This window comes from Labrus mixtus, chromosome 5 (assembly GCF_963584025.1).
Source record: "Labrus mixtus chromosome 5, fLabMix1.1, whole genome shotgun sequence".
NCBI lineage: Eukaryota > Metazoa > Chordata > Actinopteri > Labriformes > Labridae > Labrus > Labrus mixtus.
In genome coordinates, this window is record NC_083616.1 from 26789854 (window position 1) to 26802358 (window position 12505).

The following is a 12505-nucleotide window of genomic DNA, read 5'->3' on the forward strand; positions in this document are numbered from 1 at the left end:
TTCCTGTGTCTTCTCAAACTCAGTTTCACTCGTGTTTCTCTTTGCAGAAGCTAAGCTAGATTGTTGTTCTTGGTTTGTTCCTGCCCCATTTTTAACCATCCTCACATCCTCTGTTATCTCCTTAACTTCCTTCTTTGTCCCCACCTCCCCCTCCCCCTCGTACTTGACTTTACTCAGCTCAGTCCGGCGTCTTGTTTTTTCTCTCCTTGTGTCCGTTTTAGAGTTTAGTTTCAACATCTTGAGAGAGTTATTGATGTTCAATGTGGGTTCTTTGATCAAGCACGTTGCACCATTTGATGTGAAATTTCTGCAGTTTTCTTGTCTCAGAGTGTGTTTGTTGGTGGCGTCCAGGAGCTCCATAGTTTGTAATTTTTCTTGCCAAGTAGCCTCATCTTTCAGGGTAAAAGAACAAGGCGTGTGGGGATCATCAAAACAAGAGGGTTGTGTACATGAACCAAGGTGACTATTTGATTCAAGTTTCCAGACTTTCTCCATACCTTCTTCTTCTTCTCCTCCTCTTCCTCCATAAGCGGTATTACCACCTGCACTACAGAAAACATGAGGGTGGTATCTAGCTGAAGCTGATATTTTCTTCTCTTCATCAGCCAACATCAAACTCTCAGCTTTGCAGAATTCACGGTGAACTTCTGACCCTCCGCTGAGAAAAGTGTGAGCCAAGTCCAACACCTGCCTCAGCTTCTGCTGCTCGCTGAGCAGAGACTCACCGAGGAGATGAAGGCTCAGCTCCTGGTTCGTCATTTTCCTGCAGTTCCCACAATCCTCCAGGAGTTCAGACACAGGATGTCCCGTTGTTGTGTTACGATGCTTCTCCATACTTTGAGTTTGTAGAGTCGTCGGAAGCTCACATCATCACCAAGCTCCTTTTGCATTTTCTTGATACTTAAGCTAGTCTGTTGTGTTGTTAGCATGAGCTAAACAAACACAAACATGTCCTGTTAGAAAAAAGAAAAAAATAAGCTATTTGTATAGAAATAAACATCATGAATAAAATAGGTCTGTGAAATTAACAGCAGTTTGTTATCATGAAACCAATCACAAAGGTGGGAATTTATCACAACCAATGAGAACAATCTTTTTTTAGTGTAAACGAGCAAAGCGTTCTTACTCGACTTGGTACATTTTACTCGTTGGATGGAGCCTTATTTATAAGCGGCCATGCCTTCAGAACATTGTGATGCAGTCATATGAGGCTAAACCACGCTATCAATTACCCTCATATTAATTGGAGCCAAGGCCGCCCATAAAGGGGGATAAAGGGGAAAGCTTTCTGGGGCCCAGTCGCATTGGGAGGGCCCATGGAGGTTAGCAACAACTTGGTGCATCTTCATATGACCAAAATTTACTTTACACCTAAATACTCACCATTACCTCTGAAATCAACTAAAGACACATTTTATGTATTGTTGCGCCAGTAAAATGTACCATTTCAAAATTTCAGCCCCCTCTTCTTCTTTTTTGTTGTTGTAATGTTGCCAGTTGAAGTGAGCCCAGAGGGTAGCTTATGTTAGCCAGGAGGAACACCACTGATCGAATGTGCCTGTTGTTTTAAATCATTTCCTGGGAGGGTCCACTCACTGAGCCTTTCAGGGGCCCAGGCATTTCTGCGGGAGGGCCTGATTGGAGCCATTTAAGCCAACGTATTTAGATTTCTTTTGGCTTCAGAATGGGCATGTTACAAACTAATGCAACATGTTTTACAAAATACCTAATATGCAGTCTTTAGTCTTATTTTTTTTATCACACTGCGTAACCTGGTCACAATATTAAACAAAGTCATCACACATTGAAAATTCTTCTCACATGATAAAACAGCAGCTACACAAAAATCCTACCTTCTTGTGGAGTCAGAGACATAGAGATGGCTTTGAAGAAGTTATCTACTTAAAAGAAGACATGATGGTCAACAAGTCTCCCACAGTACGTCAGCTATCACCACGATCAACTCCTGAAAGCTTTAAACACTCAATGTATGCCAGAAATCTTGTCTCACTTACACAAACATCACCATGGAGACGCCAACACAAAGGTCAATGTCTCTTTCTCACCACATGAGGGAGACAAAGCTCAGGATTTCAGTACTTGCTGACAGACAAAAAATAAAAAATATAAAGAAGATATTTTTAAACTCCTATTGAACAATTATAACATGAGTATAATAGAAGTGATGACACCAGAGATTGAATAATTCACACTTTAGGCAACATATTTCAATATATATTCATCAGGGAGCTTTATTGTGGCAGTATTAACATATAAAACAATCCATGTTTTCTTTTTATAACATACAAACATTCAAAATTTTCACTTCACAAAGTTCATAAGGCTTGGTTGTCCCAGAAGACGGGGGTCATTATTTGGGGCTTTTTTTTTTTTTTGTCTTATTCTTCTTAAATTAAATCTCCCAGAGTTTCTTATTAAAAAGAGACTAAATGACAAAAATAAATAAATAAAATAATCTAACTAAACCAATAAAACAACTAAACAATCAGTCCAACAATCAAAAACAACAAAGTGACCGTGCAAGAGAATCTGCTACTGTACATGCCGACACAACACTGAAATAATACTTGTTTTTCTCTTATACCACGTGATGTCAAATAGATTTGCATATAGTCGACCTGAGTTCAAATATTTAAAATCTTAAATAATCAATCAAAAGTAAATATTGTGTCTTAGGTATTTAATTTAATTTAAGGTTTGTAAATACTTGACTCATGTCAGAAAGTTCTGAATTTGTGAAACTTCAGATATGACATCGACTGGTGGATGGTGTGGATGATGTGTTTTTTAAATCACAGTTTTATGTTCAAACAGGCAACAAAACGTGTTCTCTCAGTCCATGTTTATATACGGTTTAACACAGGATAAGTAGTTCAGTAGCTCCAAACAAGAGCTAAATCTCAAAAGGCTAAAACTCCCTTTTAAACTCAAAAGGCTGCTAACTGTTTCAAGAGCTACATGCTAATGTAATGCTACAGAGTCTTATTTAATTACAGAAACAAAAGGCCTTTAGCTGTTTAAACTGGGATGAGTGGTTACTTTCCATTTGTTCAATGCGGAGCTTTTCAAACATATTTTTCATCTTTGTCAGTAGCATGTGCCGTTAGCAATGACGTTATGTGTTAGCGTTAGCATCTAGCTTTAATAAAACACAAAGCACAATTTGAGAGACGTTTAATATTTTTCAAGCAGCTATCATAAACTAAACTTTTTTTGTGCCGAGACATAAGAACCTTTTTTTTTAGTTTACTGATGTAAGCTAACAAGATGCAATTCTTGTCAAGTTGATAGTTGAAAAGTTAAATGAGAAACAAGCTAACGTAATTCCCGAACTAAGGGCCTTTTGATGAGTGGTTTAACTGAACACTTTAGTTCTTTAAATATTTTAAACAAACTGAACATATTAACCATTCATTCAGTAGCATGTGACTTGTGAGGTTGGATATAAGCGTTACAATTTTAATGAGAGCTTTCACAAAGAAGCTAACTAGCCAAACCTTTTCAGTCTCATCTTTTATCTTTTCAGTAGTCAGTAGCATGCGCCATTTGCAATGAGTTCAGGCGTTAGATGTTAGCGTCTGGCTTTAATGAAACACACAGCGGAAGCAAAATGAAGCTAACTGCAGCCAAACATTTTCAGGCTGCTCTTGAATCTTTCCCATGCCGCCATAATGAATTGATCCTGTTTGTGCTGAGACAAATGTTTTTGTTTTTAAATTTACTGAAAGGAAGCTAACAAGATTAGCAATTTTCCAAAGGTAAGGTAATGATTAAAACAGAACTAAATAAAGAACATGATAAATGAGCTACAAGCTAATTTAATTAGCATTAAAGTGACATTTCTTTATTCCAGAAACAAAAGGCCTTTTGATGTTTGCAATGATTTGAGATGTAGTTTTACTTTACATTTACTCAGATTATTATTTCTTAACCATCTTAATAAACGAAACAGTCCTACAGTTCATTCAGTGTCATGCACCACTCGCAGAGCGCTTAGCTGTTAGTGGCAGCATCTGGTTTTATTGATATACACACAGAGCGAAAGCACAATGAAGCCAACTAGCCAAACATGTTTTCATCTTTTCCAAGCAGCCATCATTACCGTAATTGTTCCTCTTTGTGATGAGACATCGCCCTTACTGTTTTTCTTACAAGAAGCTAACAATATTAGCAGTTCTTTTCAAGTTAGCGGTTAAAATTCAACCCAAAGCACACTGCACGATGCGCTTGGGTGTTTAAATCCTTTAAACTGCTCAGATGACTGATGCCTGATTCTGATTGATGTAAAATGTCCATAAAAGCCTCAAACTCTTCCTCTTTCACCTCCCTCCTCTCGACAAGAACAGAGAACATGCATTAATCCAAGATGATGAAGACAGCCAAGCCTACATCTAAGACCGCTTTACACAGACGAGACACACAGAGGGACGAAACAAGGGACATTTGAACCCACAGTGGGGGTTTTTTTAAGCCACAACTATAAACACATTATTTACAGATGAGCGCATGCAATTTAAAGTGAGAGGTCAGCAGAAGGAGAAGAGTGAGGGAAACTCCGGTGTTAGTCAGAGGAGGATGTGGGAGAAAAATAAAGTACCAAAGCTGGACACACACGATGTCTGTACAGTTTTACATGAAGCCTGTACAATGTATTTAAAATCTACATTTTGCTGCGTGTGCATACTGGAGGAGCAACATGGTGATAGCCCCCCCTCTGTTACGTTTCATGAGATGTTGATCCTTTAAGCAGTGCATACAGATCAGCTCCATCCACCACAGTGAAGCTGTTCTTACACAGTCTGTGAAGTTGAATGCAAACGTCTTCATCATAGTGGTTTGGCGCTTTCGCTTGGTCTCAGCATTGAAGCTCAGTGCATGTACTGACAGTAGGAAAATAAATGCTTTGTCCCCAGATGAGCCTGACTCGGTTGTTACTGCATATTTTTCTACAGTACGCATAAAGCATGTTAATGCATAAAGTCTTCAGAGTTACATGATAATGCAGCTGATAATATGATGTTATAATGAAAGGACTTTGAGGATGATGTTCTCTGCAGAGGCATCCGAAGCAGATTCAGAGTACGGAGAGTGATTTCTAAAAAATAAAAAAACTGAAATACTGTGCAAGAGCTTTGAAAGAGAGATTGGCCAATCCAGACTCCATGTTTCAGCTACTGACCGCAGCATATTTATAATGAAGCAGCATGGAGCTATGATGGCCTGCCTGTAGTCTGTGCTCTCCACAGTAAAGACTTCTGAGTAATGTTTTCATATAAAGACGTAGATGCATATGTATTTGAGGTGAAATGAACCAGCGATGACACAAAACGTCTGCAGCAGTCTCTACATCCAGCTACAGACTGGGAATATGTACACACATAATGTTTCATAATAGCAATACAGCAAGACATGTATGGATGTTATGATTAAACTATATGTGATTAGATGCATTTTTTTTCTTTGTCTTATACATATATATATATTTTTAGACACATATTTGTATTTCACACATAAACTGCAAATGCCCTGTCCTGAGAAGTTGATCCAAGTCCAACAGCATTGAAACCGATAAAACAAAACAAAACAGTGTTCTGATTTTTTTTTGATCTGAAGCCATTTCTCATCAGTTCAGAGCCGTCGTACCTCAGCTGAGGCTACATCCATTAAACTTTTCCATGTCATGTTCAGGCACTGTCTTTATGACGAACAATCAACGCTCTGATGGCTGGAAGTTCCTAAAGCGAGGACGCGTTTTCTTCATCAGGGCTACAGGAGTCTGATAGTCTGATGCCCAGTGACGAGTTTGGTCATGTTAGTCCTCTTGTTTAGCGACAAATACACAAATTATAGGCTATGCTTTGCAAAGACCAACACATCTGAACACCTGTGGTAGGTCACAGTCTATAGTTAATCCTTGTTCTTTTTTATGTTGGTTAACTGAATCCACATTTTAAAATGAGTAACCTTTTGTTTTAAATGCACAGTATGACATTTAACTCAAGGGGTCTCGAAATCAAAACCACGGCTATGTGTGAAATCACACACTATGGAATAGGTTGAAGACATTTTAATGTAGAAGTGGTTTTGTTATTGTTCATCTCTGACTCTGGACCTCTTTAGGAACTTCCAACCATTGCAGCAGTGACCGTCCCAGTCATCAAACTAAACTCTGAAAACCTCTTCAGAGCGTATTACTCCCGAGAAACTTTGTCTAACTGGTCACTGACAGTAAGATGTGAAAATACTGCCATGTAGTCTGTCATAACCTTCAAACAGCTGCAGTGGTTTAAATGACAAACAGGATGCAGGATGGTGAAACAGATCTTCTTAGAAATGGCTACAAATCATTTCTAGTTTTGATTTGGTGACTAACATGAGGGTCTGCCTCGTAAGCTAAATACCTGCAGCTGAACTCCTGCTGTCTCTCTTTTGTTTGCCTCATGAGACAAAGTCCAGACAACAGACGCCCCTGTTCCTCTGAGCACTTCTTACTTCAACAACGTCAAACCCTGAATCACACTTTAACTCACTGTTTCAACACCGGTGCACATTAGCTCATGGGTCAAAACGTCACAACGCTCTCTTTAAAAACTCTGAAGGATGCACTAGTAGCCTTAATTAGTGAGCATGACATGAAGTTCAGAAGACGTTCAATAAAACACACACGTTTTCTCGTCTCAAACACGCTGAAGTTTTCCTCCTGCTGCCCTCCTTTTTTTCCCCCTAAAATGACATCACATAATCTGAAACAGTTGTAATCTGTGGTCTGTGTAAAAGATTTGTGCTCTAGCCTCTGTAGGAAACACCCCAGGGTGCTACGCGGTCAACCAACGCTGACGGTAGTCTGAAAAAATAGCTCGACACCCATCACCTCGATAAACGTCAATAAATTTACTTTTTTTTTTATTTTAGTAATCTTCTGTAAACTGTTAATTTGAAAATAAGCTCAAAGTAGATCCTCTGACTGAAAAATTCCTGAAAGATCTGGATCACATAAAAATGTACAAAACGTTAAAAACAACTTATTTAAGATTGGTATTCATTATCAATATTTCTCTTCTGTTTTTAAATATATATAGAATGTAACTCTGATGGTGGCTATTTTTGCGTTCAGTGACAAATCAATCCTTTAACCTTCTGTCCCCTCCCACTCCGTCATGACTGACAACGCTGTGCGACCAATCGGGTGCTCCGCTCTGTGGGCGAGAACCAATCAGAGTGATGTTTACCAGAGTCGGTGCATCAGCTGATCAGCATCAGGAGCAAATAGACCGAAAACAACTTCTATCAAACCAAACCAACGACTTTTTCACTTTTTTTTTTTTGGACTCTTTTTGTGACTTTCTCTCCGTCCGTTGCTTCCCTCATCTTTTAATTAACACAAACTGTTTCCATAATCTGGCTCTTCCTTTTACACTTGCAGTATTTTTTTTTTTGCCTTTTTCTGTGAAGTCCATCACCGCCATAAATGTTTGTCGTAACAAATAACTGGATCCTATAAGTGAAATGTTATTTCTCTTTCATCTCTCGTTTCTTAAAGACAGTAAAAGATGCTGCCAATGAGGTGAAACAAATCTACTTTTGTCAGGGTTACTCAATGAAATATATAGTTTCTCTTTGACCGGTTGACTGAAATCTTATAAACCGTCAAAATTAACTGATGTGAAAATGCTCTCGTCCTATTGGCAGACTCTCTCTCCTGCTGTTGAAACTGAATATAAGATTATAATTACGTGTTAAGACAAACATTTGACCTTATTTGTTTCCCTGCAGTGACTTCTGTCTCTCTCTCTCTTCAGTCTGACCACAGGTGCTCCATGGCCATGCTGATCCTGCACAGGATCCAGCGCCGCAGCGGGCAGTAATACTCGTAGTGAAACTGCTCAAACTCCGGCGTCTGGCGGATCTCGTGAAGGAACGACACGTCAATGTCCGACTCCAGCAGCAGCAGCAACGTGGGCACAGTGACAAGCAGCACGCCCATCACCACGGCAACGAAGCGGGCCACGCTGAGCACGCACGTGTTGACCCTCTCGTTGGACGACAGCAGGCGCAGGCTGCTGCTCAGGACGCCGCTCACTCTGCTTCTCGACGCCAGGCGCGTGCGCTCGTAGGCCCGGTCCCGCTCCCTCTCGGCCTCCAGCTGGGCCTGGATATCCGGGTCTGAGTGAAGCTCCCTCAGGAGCCGGGCCGGGCTCTGCACCGGGGAGGAGAAGAGGAGGTCCACCCCGCCCTGACTGTCTTCCACAGGGGTGGGCAACATGCTGGCACAGGGGCTGCAGAGGAGAAGAAAAACATCACACCATCAAATATAAAGTCTGAATTAACTTTACACAGTTTCCATCATAGCTGCTCCAAATAACTTAATAATGTCAAGACGTTTGTGTTCATGTTCAAACAGTCTCTAAAGTGTCTTATTGACTTACAGCAGACACAGAGCTCCGTACGCACGAGGCCAAAAATAAGTTCCACTCTGCTTTCATGTGTCATTTATGTTCTCATTTGTTCATTCATTTATTAGTCCTCTCTCTCTCTCACTCACTTCCTCTCAATGGTTCTTTTAGCATTTTCACTTTTAGTATTAACCAACCAGCCATGACCTTAATCATCCAATCATCGGGCTGGGGTCTCATATTTTAAATCAGTTCTCCTCTCTGATGCTGTCAACGGTCATTTTCATCCATCCTCCTCCTCCTCCCCATTCACCTCCAGCTCATGTCACCCCCGTTGTCTGGGTTGAACTCTCCAGGACACCTGATCCCCTCCTGCTACCTTCATTCAGCGCCATCATCAATGTCTACTCTCTCCAACGAGGGGGGGGGGGGGGAGTGAACATGAAGTCATGATCTATTAAACCAAAGATTTTACACTTTTCTCCTTCTTATCAGCACTAAATATTGAAATAGTTTCTGAGGGAAATGTCTGCCTCTCAAGTTGATAAATGATTCACTATTTTTAGTCTCTGTTGCTCTAATGTTTCTGATGTTACGCATTTATTACTAAAGAAAAAAGCTCCCTGCTGACACCCAATGCTTCAACGAGAGAGGTGGGAGTTCACTAAAAGAGGAGATCAAAACAAAAGACTGAAAGACGCTTAAATGTTTTCAATAAAATATAAACTAAAAGTGCTTTTGAATGTAATGAAACTCTACTCACCTGTAGACGAGCTCCGAAATGGTGAGGGGGCCGCCGCCCTCCTTGTCTTCCTCTGCTTCATCATTGGCTTTGGGCGTCTGAGGTCGGAGATTTGAGGTTTCCATGGAAACACGGGAGGGCTGCAGGTCATTGCTCGAAGCAGAGTTTCCTCCTCCGTCAGTGTTTTGTTGCTGTGTGTCAGCGGTTGCAGCTGAAGGTTTGAGAGGAGACAAAGGGACGGAGTCCTTCATGGCTACGACACCTGAGGAGGGAAAAATGAGGACGGCTTTACACGACATCATACTCTGCTTTTACAGACAATTAATCAGCCTTAAAATGAGATTACGCAGCATCATCACATGAGTCGGACAGAAAGGCATATGTTTGGGGGTGGTGGGATCATTTTTCACACAAACTGCAGATACTGTAATAATAAAGTTCATATATAAAGAAAGTAAAAGTAAGTAAAGATTACATATTCTGAGAAAAGAGAAAAGACGAGAGAATGAGCACGTCCATAATCTTCACAACACTTTACTGTAAAAAGTAGAAACTTATATATATGCACCCTTACTCGTGTTTATTCCTTAATATTTAATAACTCTTTCCACAAGTGGAAGTGTACATACCTTGTATTATTCTATTATTGTATTTTTCTCCCTTAATTTAACTGATACATATGTTTGATTTTTAACTTCTTGTTATTTTTGATAATTATATTCCTGTTTCTTGTTTCCTCCATGGGGGATCAATAAAGTTTATCTTTATCTTTATATTCTTGGCAGTCTGGAGAAAGACAGTTTTCCTTTTTCTCCTTCTATTGTTATAAAAGTTTTTGATTATTGCAAATATAGACAAAACTTTTCTATGATCTGAGGATCGATCAGCAGTAAAGACCTCTATCTTTATCACTGGAGGGTCAAAGTTTGATACATTGAGTCTGGTCGCCGAGTAGGCAACATGTTGGTGATATAGATACGTTTAACTTCCCTACTGTTTGTGTTCTAATGTTTTTTTCCCACGACATGTTTACACACCCGGATTGCACGTCAAATATTCCCGTTTCTGTCTGATTCTTCCAACACAGACTTTTGAAAAATGTGACATTTCATTGTTACTGCTGTTTTCTTTGACTAAACTTTAGATATGAAGCCAAATTGTGCTGAATTATATTAAATAGTGTTTGTTTTATTTTCACTTTCAGAGCTGACAATGAAGCTGCTGCAATGTTTTCCACAACCACTTGACTTTTTCTGAGTGTGAGTCATTGTTTAATATCTGCTGTGTGCTCCAGTGTAGTCACAGATACACAGAAAGACAATATTTATGTAGATTTTTTGCTGTGGGAGAAAGGGACAGTTGTGTCTTTTCAGTTGCAGTTATAGACCTCGGCCACACGATGGCGCTTTTTATTTTCTTTAGAATAGAGCTTCATCACACATCATCCAAAGTGATGTTTAAAGATGAACTACACATATTATATATTTGTGCTATGGATCCTGGCAAGGGACAAAAGCTGTGAGGGAGGTAAAGACTTGTATCATCATCTTGACGCAGTTTTAACTCCACTGTGTAAAAATATGAAGATTTAATGTCACTGGAGCTTCATTAAAGTAAAGTAGTGATTCCTGCTGACGTGACGCAGCCTGACGACAGAACGTGTGTGTGTGTGTGTGTGTGTGTGTGTGTGTGTGTTTTAAGATGCACGTCACTCTGAGGTGTTGACAAAATGATGAATTTGTCAGACATCACTGATGCGTAAGGTCACACGATCATCCAGAATACTAACGTCAGTGTGTGTGTGTGTGTGTGTGTGTGTGTGTGTGTGTGTGTGTGTGTGTATGTGTGTGTGTGTGTGTGTGTGTATTTAAATGTGTTTGAGTGTTGAAAACAAGCCCAGCTGTCTTCCTGCTGTGGATTAAGAAGGAGCTGGAGGGTACGTGTCCAGTGACAAAATGACTCAGTCGACACCTTTTTAATCCGGACTCCATCTCCTCATTACACCCACACACACACACACACACACACACACACACACACACACACACACACACACACACACACACACACACACACACGCGGATTAAGATATTGTTAATATTTAGTGTGCAGTACGCTCTTGACATAACACCTTCTAATACGTCTTTTACTACTTAAGACTCACACTCTTATCCAGAGAGTATAAAACTTCACAGATTTTAGAAATCACTCAAACAACAAATCTAACATGTAAGATCTGTGAGAGCGTACATCTTCTACGTTCAGCGACGAGAGAAAGGTCGAGGTGTTTTTTCGATCCGTTTATCAAAAGAGACATTGCCACAGAAAACACAGGGCCAAGCTGACTTATCAGATACCATGCCAACTGATTCAAAAACAACTTGAGAGAGAAATTAAAGGACACAAAGGATGAGAGCGGAAAAACCTGTGGAGCGAGCGGTGACAGCTACCATGGCAACAGAGTCAGCAAAGAGGCATGGAGTGGACGAACTGAGGGAGAAAGGGCAGCGAAGTTAAAAACACAAGGAGGTGGAAGAAAACGAGAGGAACAAAACAGCACAGAGGAGAGACATCTGAGAAGTCAACATTTGTAGAATCGCTGTTATGGCTTTAGAAAGATGAAGCTTGGTGTCTAAATCGATTACAACTAATTTCCAAAGTACAGTTTTACACTACATAAAGAGCAGACATTCATTATGAGAGAAATATAAAAACTCTTCCTCAAAATGACACCTGATGTTTCAAAGTGGCTTTGAACTCAAACTTGAACCCAGGACACTGATGATGGGAGATGTCGGTGCAAGCCATCGCATCTAAATCACCCTAAAATCAATAAAGCGGTTTTACACACGCACAGTTCTCCTGGTAATGTCTTGGTTTTCTCACCGGTCATATGATGTAAACGTCAGCACCCCGCTCATCACATGAGGGGAATCTTCCTGAGTATTATCCGCTACACCTCAGCTCCTGAAACTTTTCTTTTCAGATGTGGAGGGCATTTTATGCAGGAAAGTGGATAGAGTTTGAAATGGGGGAGAGAGAGTAGGGGAAGCAGCCACAGGTTGGATTTGAACCCGGGCCGCCCGCTTTGCAGGACTACAGCTTCCTTACATGGAGTGCTTCTCTTTCTCCTCCCACCATCAGAATATGCCTACACACGTGTTCTTCCCAGAAGACCGTTCTATACATTTCCCAGTAATGTTTAAACATGATTTTATTTAATATGTGCAAATCTAATTCTGACAACCTGAGAGCAGACGGAGCCTGAATTAGAGATCTCACTGAGTTATAGAGGGTAATGAAGGTACCACTTTAGATCTCTAATCCATAATATTAAGAAGAGAAAGAA

The 12505-nt window shown here is 40.2% G+C and overlaps 1 protein-coding gene and 1 long non-coding RNA gene across 2 annotated transcripts in view; both read right to left on the reverse strand.

The window, feature by feature from the left end:
* Window positions 1-2226: 2226 nt before the first annotated feature.
* On the reverse strand, window positions 2227-6578 carry LOC132974813 (uncharacterized). The gene is made up of 2 exons (XR_009673143.1): window positions 3272-6578; window positions 2227-3228 (listed from the first exon to the last, which is right to left on the reverse strand). It is a non-coding gene; the product is annotated as an uncharacterized LOC132974813 (long non-coding RNA).
* Window positions 6579-7357: 779 nt separating this feature from the next.
* Window positions 7358-12505, reverse strand: part of frmd3 (FERM domain containing 3) — a 77479-nt gene continuing 72331 nt past the window's right edge. The window contains exons 14-15 of the mRNA XM_061039126.1: window positions 9178-9418; window positions 7358-8297 (exon numbers count right to left, since the gene is read on the reverse strand). Of these exons, the coding sequence (XP_060895109.1) occupies window positions 7817-8297; window positions 9178-9418 (722 nt within the window). The 3' untranslated portion in view covers window positions 7358-7816. The remainder of the gene's footprint in view (window positions 8298-9177; window positions 9419-12505) is intronic.